A 23,612-nucleotide genomic window follows, 5' to 3' on the forward strand; every position below is an offset into this window, starting at 1 on the left:
CCAGTTTAAATTGTGCCTAACACAGAAATAAAACTACAAAACAACTCCACGACAACTAGTATTTAAGTTAAAGAACTGTCCAGTTGTACCTTAATAAAGCTACTTTTTTTCCTCCTCGCTGCATGTTGAAGACCGCTTGGTTTAGGTAAGCACATGAAGTCATCAAAAGGAAGATTAATTTAAGAGCTTGGTAATTCTTTTTTGTTGTTTTTTTTGGAATGTCAGGGAGGACTGAGAGCCAGGCTCCTCCACAGCGCAACGCAGAGAGGACGAACTGTTTACCCTGCCTAAAATGAAAACATTCAAGCCCCTTTGCCCTCCCCTCTCCCACAGTTCTCAGTGACCACTCCCCGGAGCTGCTGTTACCTAACTTCTACACAAACAAGCAGTTCCCAAACGCATCAGCTCCAAACAACGCTGGGATTTTGTCTGCGCACATCCCATTTTACGGGAGCAGAGACCAAGAGCTACTAGCGAGAAGCTCTGCAGCAGCTCTGAAAGGTAATCAACTGTTTGGCTTTTTATTTGTAATTTGTAAGAACTAACGTTTAAGTATGTGGACCAAAAAAAGCCTCCTGGCAAGTGGTCTTACTGGAATTTATGGTAGGAGAAAAGTCTCAATAAAAATCCATGAATAGATTAAGTATCAGTTCAGATTACTTGATTTCCGCAGGGAAAAAGAAATATTTTTTTCAGACAAAGATCTGGTGTGAAACATGAAGTCACCAGTACTTTTTTTACAGTACCAACTTGGTTGTTGGTTGTACTTAAAAATGCGTACGCGTATGCCTATGCCTGATTTAGTTACGATTCACTACAGCAGGCAGATTTAGAGGGAAGCAGTGTCCTAGGACATTGCTCCAGCTGATTTTCTCAGTACCTCTGCAGGCTTTGTGCCCTTCTCTCCAGCCACAGTGCTGCAGAAAGCCTTTAATCCTTTGTAGCTCTTGTTCATTTTGCAGGCTCTGAATTGCCAAGATGCTTCTGCTTCTTTCCGTGGTCACTGGACTTGCCCTTTCTGCCTCTCGTGTTGTGACAGAAACTGATCCACAGTCAGAGCCATTTCGCGACATACAGAAAAAAGTGAATGACCTCTGGCAGAATTTGCTCTATCCAGTAATGGTTAATAATGAGACTGATGGGATGATTTATGCCACCTGTGAAATGCTGCCCAGCTCCAAAATAGATGCTGACAAGCCACAAGTGACTGGACAAGTTTTGTTCAAACAGCATTACTCATACGGAAGATTAGAAGCAATTTTTGACTTGGATGGGTTTCCATTAGGTAACAATCAGTCTGGCAGAGCTATACACATCCACAACCTTGGAGATCTCAGTGATGGCTGCGATTCGACAGGAGGACACTATAACCCTTTCGGTGTCAATCACCCTCGTCACCCAGGGGATTTTGGTAACTTTTTTCCTAAAGACGGCAAAATCAGAAAACACAGAACAAACCTCTTTGCCACTATGTTTGGTCCATATTCTATCCTGGGCAGATCTGTTGTGATCCATGAGCAGGAAGATGACATGGGCAAAGGCAACAACAAAGCCAGTTTGGAAAACGGAAATGCGGGCAAGCGTCTAGCTTGCTGTGTGATTGGGATATGTAACAAGAACTTGTGGGAGGAGAAACTGTCTGACGTTGCAGACAAGAAGAAGAGGTGGCTCAACAAGCGAGCATAGAACCAGGCTTAACTGAAGATCACCAAACCAACTACTACCTGGCAGCACAAAGTACCTTAAGCTATCCCGTTGCACTAAGAAATATGGCAGAAGGATTCCCATTTCCATTCTGCTGCTTCTTTAAGAAACATGTATCACTTTGTAGAGAGTCTCTTTTCTGTAAGCAGATCAATAAAACCAGCATCAACGCAACACTGTGATGTATTTTCTTGAAGATGTAGGATTCTCTTTTTTGAAGTTTGGAAGTTGAATCCATATGAGTGCTAACATATAGGGCAGATAAATTATGTAAAGATACTGTCCTTTGTAAGGAGTTCTTAGGAAACTTTTAGCTGAGGTAACAAAGACAAAAAAAAAGGCATCAATAAATATGAAAATGCCTCTGATTAGATACTATCCTGTATTTAGCTACAAATCTGAAAGATAAAAAGATCTCTATGCTTTCAAAAGTTCTGGGTTGTGTGTTGTACAATCTGGATAATGGACACCCCTTCCAAGTCAGGGAAAATACAGACATTTCTATTTCACATCTTTATATCATTGTATTTGCACATTTTATTTTCAAACATATATATGTATATATTATATATATATGCTCTCTCTCTCTCTCTCTATATATATATGCATGTATATTATACAAACATATATAAACCTAAACTGGTTTAGGTTGTCCACAGGGCTATAGCTGAGTCACAGCCTCAGTTGCTGAAAGCGGACTTGTAAGAAATGTTCATGCTTACCACCCACCACTCCCCAACAAAAACTCCCTAACACCTCAAGTTTATGACATTAGTAACTAGATTACATGCAAAAGTTGTAATGCTGCTTACACAATGATGATAAAGCTAACAGATCAGAGAGAAACAGTATTTTCAAAGATAAAAAAGCACTGAGTGTGATTCTTCACACAAAAATTAAGGAAGCAAATTAGACTAAGAAAAGCAACAGTAGAAACATTTAAGTCAGATAATTTTCAACAGACTTTACTTTTTTAATGTGCGTTCACAATTTAACACAGCTCATAGGAAAAGCTAAAACACTAACTCACAACTAATATTCATCTGATACTGAGAAAATAAATAAGTAGATAAAACAAGCATATCAGGAAACGTATGTCTTTATTAAAGATGACAAAATATATTGTTAAACACGTTACATATTTAATCCAAGCAGCAACAAAAGAAAGGTTTGCAAATAAATAAAACTGCATTAAAAAAAATAAACCCTACAAAACAGAAACTGGTAAACAAAATCTTATCTTTCAAAAATGTAGTAGACTTTCAACTTAATCTCAGTTAAGATTCTAAAATGCATTCCTGAGCTCATATGGATTAAAGAAATTCCACCGCCTTTATTATACAAATTACCACATGGTTAAAAATAGTTGCACTTAGAAAGGAAGCATTATTTTAAAAGATGCTTCTTAATCTGCCATTTTCACATACTTATTTTACAAATTCACTCATTGTTCTTTTTCAAATAACTACAACACAGGACTTTCATATCCTTCTCACAGATAACGTATGAATTCACTTTTAGGTGAGACAACTTCCCTAAAATCAATTTGTAAAATATGTCAATCTTCTCTGTACCCCTGCCACAACATTCCCCTTCCCAGTTTGCTTCCCCAGAGCCTACCACCAAAAGGGCCTGTGGTTGGATGTGATTTCTGCATTTTTAAAATCCTAGGAAAAGACAATGCAAGTCTCAAAACAAAATAGTGTTGATTTTCCCCTCAACAAAATAGGAATTAATTTACTGAAAAAAAATAGTTCTAATAATACAACACTATCAATTAAAGCATTATCCAAGCAGAATACCGACAATACTCAATTAGTTATTACACAGTGCAGCAAAAATGTCTTACTTTTACAAGTGTCCTGGTATTGAGCTCTTGTGTTTTGGAGCAAAGGCTAAAAACGTAGCTAGGAACAGACTTTCACTTGGGCGCAAAGGACAGAACAGTACCGCACCAACAATATAGCAGTAAAAAAATGAGGTTTCCAGAGATCCAGATATCTAAGCTGGCACTAAATGACTGCAAAGATTAAAAAGATGGCATTTAAGCGGAGAGAATGGTGTCACTATAGTTACCAAGATGACCTAATTGATGGTCATACATCACTCCGCATTCTTCTCACAGAAAAAAATGTATTAAAAAGAACCAACAATTTAGGCACTAAAAAGCTACTGCTTCCGCCTGCTCTATATTTGCACCAGCACTTTGTTAATTTAAAGCATTAACTGACAATTAAGAGACTAGGAGCAAATCTCAGCGCACACTATTGTGGGTCAGAAAAGACACAGGACAAGAAAAAAACGGCCATAAACCATGCTGAACAGTTCAGTTCAGCTATGAGAAATCCTGACTGTTCTGTCAGAAGCCTGCTTCAGTTCTGACTGTGTTGATGTTTAGCTCTGCACAGGATTAGTCCATGAAAGATGGAAAAGAACACATCTTGAATAAAATGACACTTCCTGTAACATTCTAGCATTAAAGTTAAAAAAAAAAAAAATGCTGCCAGAAATTCAGAGTTCTCACAGAGATGGCAGGGTATGCAGCTATTTCTCCTCTGACTTGTCAGTACTGTCATATGAATGAGTCAATAATGCACTCAGCTACAATTAAGGGGAACAGCATAACAACTTTTCAAATACTTAAAGCTCTCTTTGGTTTTCAGGTGATAACTTAAACTGTGATTAGGACACTGAAAGAAAACTTTTTACTGCCTCATGTGCCTAACACACTTAAATATATAGATGTTTTCTGTTCCTAAGGGCTGCTGCCTGATACCAACAAAAAGCTGCAATGTCACAGTACCTTTAAAGAGAAAGGAAACATTTTTGAAGAGCATGGCGAGTATCACTTTATTGCCTGCAGACAGACACTGAAAGGGTTACATGAATGCACCTGGTAGGGAAAATGCATGAAAACAGAGACAAGCCACATTTTTCACCTTCCCACCATAATTCTTATATTTGTATGTAATCATTTACATACAGCCTCTCTTCTGCTGAATACAAACTGTTCATGGACTTCGACACCTTGATTACAGCAGCACCTGCTAGCCCAGCTTCCATAGACAGAAGAGTTTGTCAGTATTGCTAATATAAACTCTGTTTATTCAGTAGCTGACAAGTGGGCTGTAAAAATTTGCAGCTGGCAGTTATTTGTCAAAAGAGGACTCAGTCTGGGAGGGATTTTCCTCTTTATTAGTAGTATTTTATTAAATTTGGTTTAATTCTCTCTGATTGGTTTCAAGTTCTAGGAGTGAGAAATGCACATTTACAGACAATTAGGTCCCACGCCACCAGAAAAATTGCCTTGACGGCTGCTGGCCCATAGAAGCTCCACAGCTGCAGAGACTATTCCTTATGCTACAAACAGGGGAGGAAGGATGCGCTTCCCCTTCTCCAACAGCTGCTAACTACAACGTTAAGTATTCCCTTGTTGCTGCCTTCCTGGGAGCAGAGTGGCACAGCTCCAGCACCAGTAGGGAGCTGGGACACGCACAGCAGCCCCCTCCTTCCCCAGTTATTACTGGAATGTTTTCTTATGACTAAACATCAACAAGGGAAGTATAAGAAAGCCACAACAAATGAAATAAGCCTTATACTGTACCTAAGACTGGCAAAACATGGAGGAAAGGAAGAATTATCCTCAATTCCAAACCAGAAGAAAATAAAACAACACAGATTCCTTTAAAAACAAGGGCAGAAATGAAGTGGAGCATGCTGGACTCCACTGCATGCCTGGGGCTGAGGAATACAATCCTGTAAGTACCACTAATAGAGCCAAGAAAGTGGACAGAGCATCGTCGGTCCTCATCTTGCTGTTCTCCTTGCTTTGAAACAGCATCATGGTATCTCACAAAAAGACTTCTGGCTTCTCTGGTGAGGCTTCCTTCAGAGCTCCATTAAAATGGGTTCTCAATACTAGGTGAAGTAACTCTTTGTATTTTCCAGAGACGAGCTGGGAGAAGGAAGGAAAAATTTCACACAGTTGAGAATATGTAAGATTGGAAATGAGGGAACTATATATATGCAGGGATGGTTTTCAGAAACTATTTTGCTTCCTATAAAGGGGTAAGTGATTTTGTTGTTAATATGTACTTTGAGACACTATGTAGAGAAACAGAATGCAGAAACAAGCAAAAGCCTACAACCTTAAGACTCTTCTCAGCTTATCATTTGAAATTTTCCATCCTTGGAAGACACTTTCAGCCATCAAAATACAATAGCTCTAAGACCATACACACTACAGAAGCCTCGTGACGACATGACATGATACATTATCATCACTAGTCTCTCTGCCACATTATTGCAAACTATGTCAACCTATCTAGAAACTTCAAAACTTTAGAAACAACATGACCAAACCTCACCAGCTTCAAGTTCCTTCTCATAGGTAATCTATACTTTTCATAGAATCATAAAATCATAGAATTATAGAATCGGTAAGGTTGGAAGGGATCTCTGGAGATCATCTAGTCCAACCCCCCTGCTCAGCAGGGTCACTTAGAGCATGGTAGACAGGGTTGCATCCAGAGGCGGGCCTTGAAGATCTACAGAGAAGGAGACTCCACCACCTCTCTGGGCAACCTGGTCCAGGGCTCCGTCACTCTCACAGGGAAGAAATTCCCACTCACGTTCAGGCGGAACTTCCTATGCTTCAATTTCTGCCCATCATCTCTTGTCCTGTCACACAGGGCAACTGAAAAGAGTTTGTCCCTGTCCCCTTGACACCCTCCCTTCAGGTACTTGTACACATTGATTAGATCCCCCATGAATTTTACTAGACTATGGCCAAAACTAACATGAAAACACCATTATTAGACAAATAGTAACACATTGATGTAAAAATCAACTCTATGACACACTGCTCATTCACAGCAGCACAGCTTGCTGTGCAAAAGGATGACAGGGAGAAGCTCAAGGGCTTAGACTTCATACCTCAAGCTAAACTGTTATCCAAATATTCACACTTTTCAGCAGGATCAGATGGTTTCTTGCCTTCAGATCCAGAGAGCTCCTCAAAGCTGTTAATCGCACGAGCAGTTGTAACATTGAGACCTCCATGCCTTCCAGGGTCCTCAATATCCACAGTGCTGCTATTTTGATTCCCTCTTTCATTTATAATTTCACAATCACTCTCTGAGGTTTCATCATTGTCTTTCAGGACCTCAGCTTCAGCTATCTGTTCATTCTCTGAGTTTGAGGGATCTGTGGTCTTGGATCGATCAGGGCTGGATAAAGGAAGCTCTCCTTCAGATGAGCCATTAAGCTCTGGTCCAACTGATGTGTTCGGCCCCTCTGCTGAATTTTCTGTTCTTTTCCCTTCCAGTTCTGCAACTGCCTGTTCTTCTGACAATTTAATTATTTGACTTCCAAGCTTGCTTATTTGTTCTTCCTCAGAAGGTAACTGAGGTAACGAAGGATAAAAACGTTTATTTTGGTTACTGTTATTTAAGTTTGCTGAAGAATTGACAGAATCCTTATCAGTTTCCTCTGAAGCCATCAGCTCTCTTGCAACAGCACAAGTTTCATCATGTTCTCCCTTCTGTTCTGCTGAAAGAGAAGAGGAACAGCAATATGGTCTAGTCAGTCTCATATACCTGACTTGAAGACCGTCACAACAATGTCAGACCACACAGATTTCTACCTTGGCAAGAGATTATCTAGAATGACTCTTTATCCCATCCTAGGCCCATTTCTGAGATTACAAGCAATCAACATTAACTGGATGCCCATTTTTGAGATTATAAGCAACAACTATTAACTGGATCAGGCTGTTCTGGATTCTCTCTTTCCCTAACTGGTAACTCTATAAGAGGCATAGCCCAACCTATAGTATAGGAAAACGTTTTCAAGGGATGATCAACAATGCTAAGTAAGGCTGCAGAATTTTTTGGCAGAGTTTACTGTTAATCCCCCAAATCACTGCTGCTTTCAGGGGTTAACACCAGCTCCACTTTTCTGTTCACAAACTTTCATCCAATAATGAAGCTCTGTTATTGGTCCCACAACATTTTTCCTAACATGAAAGGTGCTCCTAATTTAAGTAGCAGCATAAAACAAAGCAGAATTTTTGGAAGAATTTTAAGTACGCTCTTACACCAAAAGCCAAACACTGGATAAAGAGTGTCAGAATAGAGAAAACAGCAATGTGTAAACAAACAGCTTTGTAAAAGAGAAAGAATCCATCCTTATATCAATTAAGGACAAAAAACCTAATTGAAAATAAGCTTACAAAGTCAAATAAGAAAAATAAGGAAATGAAAGAAGTATGGCTGTATAGACAGCTTAAAATAACTCCTGTACTGCACATACATTACCTTCTACTATATGAGTATTTACTGCATTTCTCCCACAGGAATCCTGCCTCATTCAATGCACAACAGACCTGAGGCAGGCAGGGATCAGAACTATACAATAAAGGAGTCTACTGTCTCGATCAGACTGCCTCGCTGATGATTTGGGAGCGGCTGAGTGAATGAGACAAGGGACTGAATGAAGGGAACAGACAGTCTTACTACGATTAAGGAAGCCTGGAATGCTACGCTGAAGAGCTGGAATTTAAGTCTGTGGCAAAGCAGGGATAAATTAACTTTCAAAGGTGATTACCCACTGGATCTAATCCTCGTTATCTGAGCGCTCAACTGGAAACCTGGGAGCTTGATTTGCAATACTGTCAGGCTCACATTATGTATTTGAACACAAATATTCAAAGTGATGTAAAAATAACCAAAACTTAGGTATCTCAAATGGCACTCAAAATTAGTAGGAACTCTACACTATTCTTTGTGTGCCTCAGGTTCCTGTCACTACAGTGGGGTAACACCATTGCCTCACCTTGCTGTTTTGTGAAGAAAAATTATTTCAGAGCACTTGAACACCAAAGAAAAGCTCATAGACAAACTGCTTTTGTCTTCAGAGAATGCTTGAAATACTGCACAGCCAACAAGGCACAAACAATGCACTCAATAATGAACAGAAAAAGAAAACTGAATAGCTGCGCACTAACAGCTGTGATGTTCAAGCATCATCCATCACACACTATCCATCCTGTGCAATGGATAAAGAAAGAACCCGTGAAAAAAGCAGTCTTTAATTCGTACGACCATACTACAACACTATGCATTTTCACAAGGAGGCTGCATGCTACATTCCACAGACTTCTATCATCCAACTTAACTGCAACAATAATAACAGGTACAGACTAAAACAGACCTTGGTAAGAACAAGGTAAGCAGATTAGATAAGCCTGAAAAAAACTCTGATTAGTGGCAGATATGGCTACAGCACCATTTGATACACTATAGAAGGTTCTGATAAAGAATGTATGTTCCTGCAAAGGCTTCCTGGGCCAAACATGTACCAAGTATCAATTGTGCTGTACTGTTCAAATGATCATAGCTTACTAACATGACATCAGGCCTAGTGTTTAAAGATATACAAGAATCTCATTTTTAAAATTGTTTGTCTGCTTATCATCTGTTGTCATTGATCTCATCACTCAATTAATAGAGCAAAAAAGGTGGGTTTGCTTTCATTTCTGGAGCAGTTTTTAAACGCAGGGCATATTTGCTTGGTAAATGAAGGCAGACAAACATATCCATATGTTCTTACTGGTTGCCAAATTCCCTGAGGTTTTGGGGGAGACACTGTATAGATCCAAAATTGCAATAGGCACAATGCTCCTAAAACTCAACAATAGACAGTTGTTATACAGATACTATACAGATAAATGATGAAACCAGTGTATCATTCCCATGAAGCTGCTGACTGCAGAACTACGTGACTCCAAGCAGAGAGATGTCCCACAGCTGAAAACACATCGATTCCACTCCAGGCTGTGCAGGAAAGATGGAGGGCACAAACCAACATCCTCTAGCAAAATGATCTGGAACATTTATAAAAATTACTATTGCTCCATCTACTGCTAAGAAGCTACGGCAGCTAGATATTTTCATCTGTCATTGAAAAGTTGGCCTAGTCTACTTAAACAGTTACAGAGGTAGATTTTAAGGTTGTCTGAGTTCTCAGTGCAGGTTATCAGGTATTTTGTGCCAAATGCAAACAAAAAAAAAAAAAAAAAAAACAAGCTGTTTGTGCAGAAAGATCAGTAATTTCTTAATCCACTCCAGTTTTACCACAGTCTCTGCCTTTCATCTTGGTTCTGTTACAACTGGGGAAGGGCAAACGAGCATGACCCATCAGGCATCGATTCTTCTGATCACTGCCACAAGCCTTGTCTGCTTTTTTCCTCTCTCTAGATGTTTCTCTTCCATCTTTTCTCTTCCCCTGTCTAGATCTATTTCCCTTCATTCAACCAGGCCCTACACTACCTGTTGCTCATCTTCTTTTCAGTCTTTATTATAACACCACTTTCAGTGTCAGAATTTCAACTCCTCCCTCCTGCGCTGTGACCTTGCTGCACAGCCACATGAAGGTCCCATCTCACCCAAACTTCCTTCATCTCTTTCAATCCTCATCTCTTCTAGCTTTCCAATCATCTGGAGTTCTGATCTCAGAGTCCTTGTTTCCTTTTCTCTCTGCTCAAGGTTTTCTTCCACCCAGGTTTATATTGTCTTGAGAGACACTATAAACTTTATCAGCACTGGTAGCATGCAACAAGCTCGACCAAGACAGAATCATCTTTTTTTTTTTTTTTTTTTTTTAACTGGCTGAGAATTAAAAGTGAATGATTTGGAATAGGGTGTAAACTCTAGCCTATTCCTCAGTGGTGAAAACCACCTCTGGGAAGAGGACTACCTTTTCCCCAGATTTCAATTCCCTTGTCTTTTAATTACAGCAGCACTAAATGCTTGTATGTTTTTAAAAAGATGTCAACAGAGCTTAACACAAACAAGTGATTTGGGTAACATTAAAAAAAGAAAAAAGAAACAGCTGCAGTAGAAAACACAGCTTCAGCCCACACCTGAAGTTTGAGTTTGGCAGTGTTGGAGAGCAACAGAAAAAAGTCTGATGAGATTTGACAGGCAGCTTTAACCAAAACTGTAATACTAACCTAGGTCAAATACGTAAAGAGCATAATGCCATCAAGCAAATATTTTCAGTAACTGCAGATTTAAGTAAAGATCAATGATTTAGCAGGCATAAAAGATGAATATTCATGAGTTATTATTACTCACTGGAGAACTATTCACTATAGTTTCATTTCTTATTTTTAACCAAAAGATCATCTGATCAAGACTATAAAAATGATCAGTCTGGCTGTCAAGTATTATCAGATGATGATATGGATAATAAAGTCAAAATTAAGCTACAATCTATTTAGTTTCAGGACTAACAAATAAATTGTTTATGATGTTTCATAACCATGCTGAGTAAGATCTAAGCCTACCAAAACCTTATGCCCATTAAAGAGCTTATCCAAATGCTGATAGGCAAGCATAATAATCCATATTTCATCCATTATGAAAAACTAAGGAGAAAATTAAGGTTATGTATAGAATACTATTTTTTTGCTACTGTCAACAAAAGTTAAGCTTGACTTTGGAAAGAAGATGTTAAAGCTCACTTTTGGGGAAGGGTTTAAAGAAAACACATTGAAGACTATAAAGGAAAAGTCAATTTCTCTGGAGAAAGGAGTGGAGTATCTCAATTTATCAGGTGCAATCAGGAAGCCTTTCATGTAGATATCAGGTATAACACAGGAAAGTGCTAAGCCTGTTCTACAGACTGCCTTCCTACTGTGCATTTTTACAGAGGTGAAAAAAAGCAGGAGGCAGTTAACTGTAGCACAGATGGCATGAATAACTTCTCATAGTATTGAGTTATCTGGCATGAAAATTCTTTAAGGTGTAAGATCAGATATCTAGCACTGTGTAATCTATTCAACAGTCATTTTTCAGTGGTATCTCTGCTATTTGTATTGGGACCATCTATCCATTTTACTTGTGGGGTGATTTATTCAATCTCTGCCACCAGTGAAACTTTACCTTCTGCTACTACAGCATGAAAATTTATTACTTTCTATTTGGAAAGAAATGAGTGCTCAACTCTCATCATTTTCCTTACGTTGCCGGTGCTCACCTCGTACTTCAGTTTGGTGCAGCTTGTCCGTAAATGCTAACAACGGTGACCTAGACCGTTGTATAACAGGCAAGGTTGGATCAGTGAATGTTATAGTATCCTTTCCACCTGAAACAAAGAAAACGTTAGAACAACTAATTTGCCAACTGCATTCATTGTTCACTCATGATATTCAAGCAGATTCTACTCCCCACCCCCAATGTTATAGAAAAGCACAGAACAGGAAAAGCATCTCAAATGATCCTTCCACAGTATGGGAACCTCCTCCTCCCCCCCCTTACTGCAGCTGAAATATGCAAATCAAACATAGAAAAGGCATGTTTCTACCCATGCTACTGGGTAAAGAACAAACTTTGAAAGAGGACCAGATGCTGCATTCAGCAAATTCTATTAGCCATACAATTCAGCATATTAATCATCTGATCATACCAGAAGTTTTATAAGAAGTATTTTTAGGTAAGGATTTACACTAACACATGGATCATTTGCATGTCGTCATTCAGCACCGACTCTGTACTCTCCTGCCTCAGTGATGCACCTGTTCACATCACGAATGCAGTTTGGCACTACAGTCCCATACACATATTATCCTACAACGTCCCCTTTAAAAAAAGTAAGTAAGCAAACAGCTTCGCATAACTAAGAGGCAGGCTAGAACCGAGGGAGCAAGCACACATACACTGCCCGGGAACAGGAGGGATTTTGATCTGAAAATTCCCAAAGCATTTCTGAGCATTTCTGTTTCAAGCCAAATGGAAAAGGGCAACTTTCCAGCTCTTTTGTGGAGAAAATTGTGCAAGAAACTCTTCAGATAAGGACTCTGCTGTGGATGCCTAGCCTTTACATGTTTTAGCAGTACAGAAAGCAACACCTGCAGATCCTTTAGAAAATCCTCCATTATTCGCGATCCTCAGGTCTTTTAGTGACTGACACTACCTTAAACCTAGTGGGGAAATGGCAGGAAATCTGCAAGATCAGCTAACCATGGCATTTGCATGGCCTCCAGAGCACTGCCAGCTGCTAGGTTATAGCTGCAAAGGTGGCAAGCTCCTGCTCTATTTATCTCCATAAGACTGGACATTTATGTTACAATCATTTTCCCCTCTAAATCTGTTTGTACGTTACCCTTAAGCCAACATCCTAAATCTAATCACCCATTTGAGACAAAGACTTTCAAAAGAGCACCAGGTCAGGAGATATCCTGAATAAATCCAGCTTTGGGAAAGCTCTGGTACCTTCTGTGAAGCAACGAAAGTCAAGCTCCTCTCATGGAGTCCAGGTGGACTGTCCCAATCTCTAACTATTTTTGAAAACAGAGGCTGTAAATACCTTGATACTGAAGCTATTATGGACTTTTCAAAATATTCTTAACAATTGGATAGAGACTGCAACAGTGAGAATGCACTTAATGCTTTAGAAACATTGAATTCATGAAGTTTTGATCCCACTGTCAAGGATGCATCAGCATTTTGCCTTCGCTACAGCAAATAATAGCGCTGTAAGATCACCTAGCAAAGAATAAAGCGGAATAAAAGAATTCACAATGTAAGATAAATTAATTAAAAATGAAAACTAGGCAAAACAAACCAAATTGCCATTTCAAAAGGCAAAAGCACCTGGAACTTTCCTGTAGCAGTGAAGAAATTTTGTTTTGGAAGGACAACTAAATAAAACAGGAACTAGTGATACGAAAATATCCAGTAGATATTCATATATGTAGTCCATATGTATCCAAAAGATCCAGTAAAACCCAACAGAACAAGATTCCAAAAGATTAATCCGAATAATGAATTTTTAAAGGTGCTTTTTGACAGAATAATAAAGTAAAGCCTGAGCTGGAATCCTTGATGTTTCCAAGACAAGCTCCAAAAAAGAAACTTGTTCACTTCCAGCCAACATTTACACAGTAAATACATTCACTTTCACATTTTTCTATGGTTACAGAAAACAGAGCTAAGCTCAGTATCCACACATCTAAACAACAGCTATGGAGTTGAATTCATATTTATTTATTAACACAATTCACATCATTTCATGAAAGAGGAACACGGCTATTGCTGACCTGTATCCTGGGAATCATGACCTGAAGTTGGACTACACACAGGAAATTTCAATTAGCTGCTGCATAAATTGAATATTATAACTTATATAGCTTTGTGCAGAGTTCCTCTACTCAATGAATTTCTCAAGGGCTTTAGTGATTACCATGCAGATCTCAAAATAGGCAGACAAGTAAGTCTTCAACAGTAGTAAATTCAGTAATTTGCTTCCTTCTCCAGGACAAGCAAATTTCTCCACAGGATTTCCAATCTTGGGGATCCTTTTACATCCTCTTTTCCATTTAAACAACCCTACACAACTGTAACTGGTTATATCCACAACAGTGCTGAGCCAATGAATGCTGCTCCACACTGATTATTGCGGAGCAAGGAGGAGTACTGGAACACTCCTATGAACTAGAAAGAAAAGGGCTAAGTCATGCATAATTTTTTCTTAGGCTTTTTCACTGGAAATCCGGGATTCATCTCGAGCACTGTGTCCAGTTCTGGGCTCCCCAGGACAAGAGAGACATGGAGATACTGGAGAGTCCAGTGTAGGGCTACAAGGATGATCAAAGGGCTGGGGCATCTGCCCTATGAGGAACGGCTGCGAGAGCTGGACCTCTTCAGCCTGGGGAAGAGAAGACTGAGGGGGGATCTTATCAATGTGTACAAGTACCTGAAGGGAGGGTGTCAAGGGGACAGGGACAAACTCTTTTCAGTTGCCCTGTGTGACAGGACAAGAGGCAATGGGCAGAAATTGAACCACAAGAAGTTCCGCCTGAACATGAGGGGGCACTTCTTCCCTGTGAGAGTGACGGAGCACCGGACCAGGTTGCCCAGAGAGGTGGTGGAGTCTCCTTCTCTGGAGAAATTCAAGGCCCGCCTGGATGCAACCCTGTCTACCATGCTCTAGGTGACCCTGCTGAGCAGCGAGGTTGGACTAGATGATCTCCAGAGGTCCCTTCCAACCTTACTGATTCTGTGATTCTATCATTTTCAGGAAATGATGACTTGAAATAATACAGGCTTGCTTATCTGAGCATCAAATCTGGAGAGGAAATAAACTGGCCTTTACTATATATTATTAGTGAATATGCTTAACATATCACGCGTGCCTAAGTGAACCAGCTGCAACGTACCTCAGACAAAGCAAAGAATGAAATGTTTCTGTGAACGTCACATTCTTTGCTTCCTTCTCAACACAAGTGGGCTCATAAAAAGAAAACTAGAAACAAATCTATGCCTATGCTTTCTCTCTTTTCACAATGAATCTCAAAGAGATTGGTTCAGTTAAAGCTCATTTTCCAAACATGGGAAGCTGAAGTCTGTGATAGGCAGAACTTTTGCAGAAACTGAACTTATGCTACCACTTTCACCATTTCAAAAACAAAATATGCAGTTTCTCTTGATTTGTTTCCCCACAGTTCATTCCTGTATTGCACATAAAGCAGATGACAAATAAGCTACCTAACAAAAAAAAATAGAAGCAATTAAGCTTTCTTCAGTAGGGCAAAGTTTATTAACACCATTTTTAAGTACGTGGAACATATCAGTATCATGGTGATGGTGGATGTTGTAAATGATATATGTACAATGATGCCGAAGAGGAAACATTAGCTTCACATAAAGAACCTCCAATTTATAATGTGCACCTCTTTTAGTGGTGAATCAAACATTAGCCTTCATATGTATGTTTTTCCAGTAAGAAAAAGTTCAACTCACAACCAAATGGTATTTTTCTTTCTGGACTCAAGGCTGACTAGATGAGATACTTTTCATGTTCTGCCTCTCATCTAAGCCAAGGCTCAGCTGCAGAGTCCATTATGATAGTTTCCACATTATTTGTTACATGCTGCTGTTTTATGGAGCAGAAGGTTTCAATGCTCTGTAAACTAGTGACCCACCAGGTGTTGCAAGACTCTTTGTGACCACCTTGGGACCAGATTGCACTTGGAAACAAAAATACACTCTTGATTTAATAGGGAAGCAGTAAATCAACCAACAAATCTGGGTGCTCAACAGAACTTGCAATCCAGTGTAAAATTCCATTACAACTATTCAAGATAATCCTTTGCCACAGTTTTCCTCAAGTTAAAGGAATTGTCTTGTACAACAGCCTCTATTTCCCTGGTGGTCATCTAACTCACTGAATTGAGCATCTTAATCTGACAGATATAAAAATGTTCAGATAACATTTCCATTTATTTACATGCAGTGACAATATTTAACGTACTGCTAAAAGCAGTTACTAAAAATATACATGTCAAGCAGAACCTACTCCCAAATCCCACTGAGACATTGTAGCTCAGGCCTTCAGGCAGCAAAAGAAAGGAAGGAAAAAAACAGTTGTTATTGTATAAATATTAATTTGATGTCTTACTTAAATAGACCACCAATGGAATAAGAAATTCCCATTTTTCCACATATTCTTTTAAATACATTTTGCAAAGATTAGAAACATTGCACTTATTAGTATATGAATGGAACACTATCTCTGAAATAGTACATTAAACTGTTAAATTGATGATACATATTTGTACTAATGTACAAACTGCATTGGCAGAGTCTAGACAAATATTTCACCTGCATTTCTGAAAGGTGGTAAGGGACAAATGCACTCATCATACTATATACATTAGGTGACTAACTGAAGTGCACTACATGGGAACAAATTTGTGACCTTCAGTTCTGGGAAGTATCAGTGACAGAGAGAACCAACTTCAGAAAGGTGAAACTTCAGAAAGGCATACAGTAGACAAGCTAACATGGAAATACACCCTATCAGTCCAAAAAGCTGAACAGCATAGGTTTGTCACAAGGTCTCTACAGCTTTGTGAAATGCTTTCTTCTGCATGGAAAATTTAGCACTAAATAACAGATAGTCTAAAAACTGGAAGCCTAAAGCCCACTAGGTCCCCCACCAATAGCACTGGTGAAAACTGTAGCAACTGAAAACCGTAAACAAAAACGCCTAATGGTGCAAACATCAACAATGGAGACGAATAATTTACAGCGGTTGAAGGAGATACAATTAGGTATAATGGGAGAAAAAGAAGCAAAAAATAAATGTAAATTAAATATTGCACATTTTCCTACTAGCAAGGTCTATTAGAAAACAGATTAATCTCCCATTGCTTGAGTAATTTAAAACCAAATGGAAAATTTAATAAGATGCTACCACAAATAATCCTGCTCTAGAGAGACAGACTAGAAAATTTAAGATCTTTTACATTTACAATTTCTCAGAGTTTATGATTCTACAGAAAAATATGCAAAAATACAGCAATAAACCCTATGGAAATTACAGAAAGTACAAAATTAATACATAAAATTTATTGAAAAAGATAATAGCTAATATCCTGAGTGTATCATTTTATACAACCACTAAAAATAAAACAGTTTAATTTTTTTTGCCTTCAAACTATGCAGTATACATCTTAGAAATCAATCAGTCTTAGGAGTCTAGTGATTTTTGGTTTGAATTTAACATTTATTAAAGGTTTCTAATTTTGCAAATGTGCTGAACATCACATTTGCAAAATCACTGTCATTAAAAAGAATTATAGCTACGCTTTTCTTAAAAGCAAATACACCCTTAAAAACTAAGTAATGAAAGCTGTTCTTGTGAATTTCTACTAACCTGGAAGACTCCACAAGCCAGCAATTTCCAAAGTTCTTAACTTCTTTTCTAGTTCTGACACTCGATTACCTAGAATTCTTTGAAGAAAAAAAGAAAGAAACAAACAAAATACCGAGGAATATTTAGCTGAGATGAGATTTCTCATTATAGTGATCTAACCAAAGCCCAATTGCTTAATGACTGCAGTTGAATTCCTGAAGTGTTACTTAATGCCTTAAAGTTATTAATATTTTTCCTTTTACTAATGGCAATGGATAACATTCCCCAAAGCTTTGAGAAGGGAAATGTGGTTGCCTAGTATCCCGTGATAAGAAAAAAATATCTAGGATGTACTGGACATTTGACCTGTGCTCTACTTAAAAGACCAATAGCAATTCACAGTATTTCCATTTCCTTACCTGCAAATATCCCCTTTTCAAGCTATTTTTATTTTTTCTACAAGCTGAAATCAGGAGGTAAAGCTACGCAAATAGAGTATGTAAAACAAAACAGTATCTTGACTGAGTCTTAAATTTTGAGACATACTTTTTGCCTATTGTTTTATTCACAGAGGTTTATCCAGCACTAATCTTGCTTAATAGGGCAAAGAATAGCTTTTCTACTAAACCTTTTATTTTAGTATTGAACTTTGCTTTCTTCCCTACTAAAAAGCTTCAAATACTTTACAGCCCTTATCGCCCACTCTTAGTTTTCACTGCACGTCTTGGGCCATCTCTTCCTTTGTATCTGATCCCTACATAAATACTATTCGCAGTTAGCTCTCCTGCTGGATTTAACTTTCAGTCTTAATTCTCTCCCAGGATCAAATGATTTTTATCTTGCAAAGAAAGCTCTTTTTTTTGCAATGAATTTTTGAAAGTGTTTCTCTCACAGGCAAGGCCAAGTCTCCTAGAGTTAGAAGTCTTTAAACAAATCCCAAACAATACTCAATTGAGTGAGAAACGTAGACAAGACAGCAATCCTAAACACCACGGCCGAGATAATGGAGAGCAAGCTGTACTCATCAAATTACAGTAACAGGATAAGTCAGTTAAATTTCAGCTGAATGCTCAGAAGCAGCATATCACAACGCAGCAAGGCAAGTGTCTTTCCCTGCCCACCAGAGCTGTGTAACACGGCACAGCAATCTCTCCACCCACGGTTTTATGCTGCAGACATTTGAGCATACTGGGACTGTCATTACTGACAAGATGGCAGAATTGGTAAAGAACAAGAAAAACAGCAGCAAAAATCAAAGGGGCTTGAAAAAACTGATTAACAAGGACAAAATATTTTTAAAAGCTCTACTATGAGGGCTCTGCAATGACAGAATAAAAGCCTGCAATATTTCAAAGGTTACAAAAACATTACGATGAGAGAGAGATTTCATATAAAAAGAGAAAGGGAAAGTTTATAATAAATATCAAAGAAAGCATCGAGATGTGCAGGGGTCTATAACAATTAAAGGGCAAACAGCCCATGATGTTTACAAGCAAAGGAGAGAAAGCATTTGGGAACAGTTATGTTTATTCCTCCTTTGAAACACAGAAATTAAACACGCCACCAAGGTTATAATAGATCTACTACTGTCTTTTCCAATCACAATCAAATTAGATGGAATCTAGATTTTGCTTTCAAAATACTTTCTTCTGGTATGAGAGACTCAGTCTTAGTAATTCTATTTCCATATCCCAATTTATGGCCCAGTCTCCGAGGTGTCCAGCCACTGGACATCCAGAGGCCACTCTCTCAGCAGTAGAAAGGAACAGAGCTCATGGAGAAAGGTAGGGGGCAACTTTCAAGAAGCTCCACCTTGCATGTAGGGAGATGAATCCCTGCTTGAAGGGCCCACTAAAGGTCAGCTGAAGAATATCCAGTGCCCCTTGCTTAGAGGGGCAAGGAACAAAGAGAGATCATGCAAGACTTCTGTCTCTATGTGTTAGCGCAACAAGAGAGTCAACAAAACAAACCCTATGAGGCTAAAGATTTGCCATCACAAATGAGGGTCGTGAGTTTAGCATTCTTGCCAGCCAAACCTCAGAACTGTCTCATCAGTCATGCTAATAATTCATCACCAGTTCTAGGGCAGAAAAGAAGAAAAAAGTACTGCCCTCTCTCTACTAGCAGTATCACAGAACTACTACTAAACCCTCTGCTTAAGTTCAAAATCATTGTCACTGCTCTTGTTACTCGATCAACAACAGCAAAGCCATTTTTCTCTTGCTTCTCTTAAAATTCTATAGTTCATTTATCAGTTGTACCATACTATTTCTCAAAATTTTGGATCAAATGCATTCTGATAATTCTTACTGGATCCTCAGGAGAGGCACTGAGCAATTTTTTAACCTTTGCTGCAAGGTCTTTAAGAAAGAGGGGACAATACTTAACTGTGGTCCTTTCATTTAGGCACAGGACAAATACTTTCAATGATGAGTACCATTCTAGTTTGCTCCAGACTACATTATCTGAATAGAGCTACGGCAGAAATTAATCCTACATAAACCTGTGAGTACTTACAGAAATATTTTTTGAAAATAAAGCAAGTAGTACTGAACACAGCTTAGTCTGTCCCATTTCCTCCTCTCCCCAGTGAACCTCCAAATAATTTGCCACTTCTGTAAGTGCTGTGAGAAGTTGTACTGGCCTGTAACAGTAGGTATATTTAAAAAGGTTGCATGGGATGATAGCATCAAACTCCCTAATCTGTTTTCTATCTCTAGCCACAGCAGACCAGATCCTTCAGCTAAAAGAAAAGATCATGTCACTGGCAAAGGTGCTGACAACTATTTCTGTTGTCATCTAGTCCTGTGTCTAGTGCAACACGGCAGTTAGTCTAAACCTTTCTCCAGGATGAGGTTTTACAGAAATCTGTTGTTTCTGTTGCTTACGTAAGAGTGGCAATGCTCCCTGATGATTTTAGGAGCTCCCTCCTAGCTCTTCCATACCTTCCAACACACCTGGGCATAACCTCAAGGGAGACATGCTGATTTACAGCACTAGAGATCTGTGCACCTCACCTTCAATGCAGATCTTACTACAGAAGGCATATAGAGTCACACAGACATAATCACCCAAACGTCTGTGAACAGGGCCTGTCACTGCCACATATCCAGTTCTATACATCACATAGAAGCATTTACTCAGCAACAGATTGACATAATCCTTTTTGTTATTTTGGCCATCATTGAGCTCAGCTAAGTTAAAAACATTAAAATTAGTGCAACAAGTCTCAGTGGCAGAGCAATTTCTAAACTCATCTGGCTTGCATGCGTGCTGGCAAATTCATGAACAAATCATACTAAAATAGAATATATAATAAACTATTTACTGCTGGTGGAAGCCAGAAAGGATTTTCCTAGGCAGAATCAGAGGTGCTTATTTTCACTTTTCTGTAACTGCTTAATCTTGCAATACCGTACTGCATGCAGAATTCATTTAGGGACTCCATTTTCAAATTAAACTGATGCGTTTGTGAGGAAAAATGTAGGACACTACTTATACGTTAGCAGTAGTAGCTACTTATATCTATAGATACCTACAGAAACTGACCTCTTTTCTTCAGAAAACTTATTTTCCTTAAACATGGGGTTGAAAAAAATTAAAGGCTGGATTTAGGCCAGTCATTCCTAGGCACATATTCCTACAGTTCTCTTTATCTTGCCACATATTTAGAAAAGCAGCAATAATAAAAGTCAATAAAAGTGTGTATGTTCCAACAGCAAGTGGCAGAAGATGGTTTTAGCAACAGCATAACTGCAGAAAGCCATCTTCTACAGTACATCCAAAATCTAATCTAACTAAAGAAAAAAGAACCATTATCCTGTTATAGCATCAGTTAATCATATCTACTATTCTGTTATTGTAAACTTAAATAGCCACATTCCTATCTTCAAGCAGCAAAACAAGTTTTGACTTCATCAGGTTAACTGCTTGGAGGCAAATGAGTTCATATAGTCTGAGGCTTCTCATTTACTGGTAAGAGAATCACTAGCTGATCAATCATCTATCAAATAACAGAAGCAAAACTTCTTCCTGAAATGAAACAACTACCCCAAAAGCTCACACGCTTTACCCAACAGAATCTCACATTCCTTACCCAACAGTATGAATGAGTAACGGTATCCTCTGAACATGCTCTTTGCACAGGGAAAGCCAGGCAAATGGGACAGAACAATAAAGGAGAAGACTCCTACCTTCTGATTTATGTAAAACCTTTTGTCATTACATTTCTCCGCAGCCTTACTTTCTTCTCAACTTCCCTACTTAGAATGGAACACCTTCTTCAAAACAAAAGAGTGGTTCTTCTACTAGTACCAGTTCTCTATGGACTTGCCAGCTTTACCTGTGCACTGACCTCACTCGAATATTCTCCAACAGCAGGGCAGTTTCCTCCCCATTTTCAGAAATCAGTAGTCTTTACTAGTAACTTTTTACGTTTTAAGTAAATGTCCCAAACAACTAATGCATGCATCTCCAATCAAGAATGTTTTTCCCTGATGTCCTGTCTGCATTTCTTTCTCACTGTAACCCTTTTGCATCTCAGACGTTTCTACATGAAACCCATTCCTCCCAGCTCCTTAAAAGCTTCCAAAATACAGCTAAAGTCAGAAGTAATAGAAAGAATAAGCATACTACACAGGAGTGTTTCGGTGTATTTTCACTCAACTTGCCCAAGATTTATTATTCTCCTTGTCCCCCGAAGCACCTGAAAACAAATACAACACTACAATTCTGAGCATCCCTCACTCAGGAAAGGGGTGGATTATTACCTCCCTCTATGAGCTGATCTTTCTGTTGTACACAAAATATTAGTTTGTGCCTCCTTGTGAAGGCTTATCTTAAGAAAACCAGTACCTCATAGTTTAAAACAGAGAGGGTGGTATCAGAAGGTTGAGCCATTATCACATTGACACATTTGAAAAATGTAAGAGATTGCATGCGATCAAAAAAAAGACACAGTACTAAAGATGATGTTTGCTGCAGTTACAGGCAAGAATATGCAAACTGGAACACCAGGAATGGCACAGTATCAGGATATAAAAGGCAAAGATTGATTAAACCTGGAATAACAAAAGTTATTCTCTAAATGTTTTTCTTCAGGTGTTACATTAGCAGTAAGTAATAAGGGAGTGAGCACGTATTTAAAAGGGTGCTGGCTCCTTCACTAACACTGCTGAGTAAAGGAAGTCCTGTTCCATGACATGCTTGCAGACATGAAGTTACTGAGCTACCACCAATTAGATGCAGCAGTGATGCATTTTCACTGCTTTAGTCTCCCTTCAGCTGATTAGGCATTTGCTTTCTCAAGAGCATTTAAAAGTGGCTATAAACTGCTCCTCCACTTCTGTTGCCACATCACTAAGAAATATGCAATGGATTCTGCCTAGTATCAGAGTTATCAATTTTCAAAATGAATAATCTATTCTAGTGCAATACAATTTACTTCAGTAGTACTCCTTCCTTCCATAAAAGATGCCTGCCTGTTTCTGGCATCTGGTCCTGATGTGCCTTTGAGAAGCCTGAATAACCTCTGATTAACAGTGGTGACTCAGTGTTGCAAAAAAAATGAGCATAGAATCAAGGAACACTTCCTAGCTCTGATTTTCATATATTACATAAGGACAATAATATCAGAGTATCAGAAAATGTGTCAAAAATGATTACATTCTGCCATGATAGGTGCTGTGCAGGATACAAAGAATTCTACTGATTAGTAGAACAGTTAAGAGTAAACAAATTCTCCTTCTTGAAAGTTCAGATTTTAAGAAATCATGCAGTTGCAATCCAGCTGTATTTATCTCCCAAAACTTTTGGCGAAGTACCTATAGAAGCAACAGCTATCAGTTGTATGACCCATAGCCTCCTAGCTTCTGTTAAATGTTACGTTCAGTCTTTCCAGATTCCTAGGTGCAACATTTACTGTTCCCACCAATGTTCTTTAGCAAATTCTTACATTAGCTGTAAATTCAACAGCTACCTTTTCCTCCAGTTCAAGGGAGTCCTTCCTCTTGGCACCTCTCCTTCAGTCCTCCCTACAGACTCTCTGCTAGAACTCCCTCTGCATTATTAGAATCAAAACGGTTTCCTACAGTTTGTTTTCAATCTGAGCAGTCACCTAATCCTTTTCTAGCAGAGGCTGATGTACTACACTGCAAATCCCAGATTTTGTTTTTAAAATGTAATTTTTCTCTAAACACACAGCTGAT

General features: G+C 38.7%; 2 protein-coding genes across 6 annotated transcripts in view; one reads left to right on the forward strand and one right to left on the reverse strand.

Annotated features, from left to right (window-relative positions):
- Positions 1 to 352: 352 nt before the first annotated feature.
- SOD3 (superoxide dismutase 3) lies at positions 353 to 1,878 on the forward strand. 2 transcript variants are annotated; one of them, XM_062574587.1, is made up of 2 exons: positions 353 to 501; positions 945 to 1,878. In XM_062574587.1, exon 2 carries the CDS (start codon positions 979 to 981, stop codon positions 1,684 to 1,686), a length of 708 nt encoding a protein of 235 aa, XP_062430571.1. In that variant the 5' UTR covers positions 353 to 501; positions 945 to 978; the 3' UTR covers positions 1,687 to 1,878. The 2 variants fall into 2 exon arrangements, with proteins under 2 accessions (XP_062430571.1, XP_062430570.1); XM_062574586.1 differs by having other exon boundaries at positions 354 to 501; positions 963 to 1,878.
- A 909-nt stretch (positions 1,879 to 2,787) lies between these two features.
- The window catches only part of CCDC149 (coiled-coil domain containing 149), a 53,916-nt gene continuing 33,091 nt past the window's right edge, over positions 2,788 to 23,612 (reverse strand). For 3 of the 4 annotated variants that reach the window (XM_062575406.1, XM_062575404.1, XM_062575407.1), the window contains exons 10-13: positions 17,428 to 17,504; positions 11,746 to 11,853; positions 6,640 to 7,254; positions 2,788 to 5,659 (exon numbers count right to left, since the gene is read on the reverse strand). In XM_062575406.1, coding sequence (XP_062431390.1) covers positions 6,641 to 7,254; positions 11,746 to 11,853; positions 17,428 to 17,504 — 799 coding nt within the window. In that variant the 3' untranslated portion in view covers positions 2,788 to 5,659; position 6,640. The remainder of the gene's footprint in view (positions 5,660 to 6,639; positions 7,255 to 11,745; positions 11,854 to 17,427; positions 17,505 to 23,612) is intronic. The other variant, XM_062575405.1, reaches the window with a different exon arrangement.

This window comes from Rhea pennata, chromosome 4 (assembly GCF_028389875.1).
Source record: "Rhea pennata isolate bPtePen1 chromosome 4, bPtePen1.pri, whole genome shotgun sequence".
In the NCBI taxonomy this organism is placed as follows: domain Eukaryota; kingdom Metazoa; phylum Chordata; class Aves; order Rheiformes; family Rheidae; genus Rhea; species Rhea pennata.

What these genes read in the sequence shown, in the direction of transcription:
- SOD3 (XM_062574587.1), top strand. Translation starts at nt 979, where the DNA reads ATGCTTCTGCTTCTTTCCGTGGTCACTGGACTTGCCCTTTCTGCCTCT.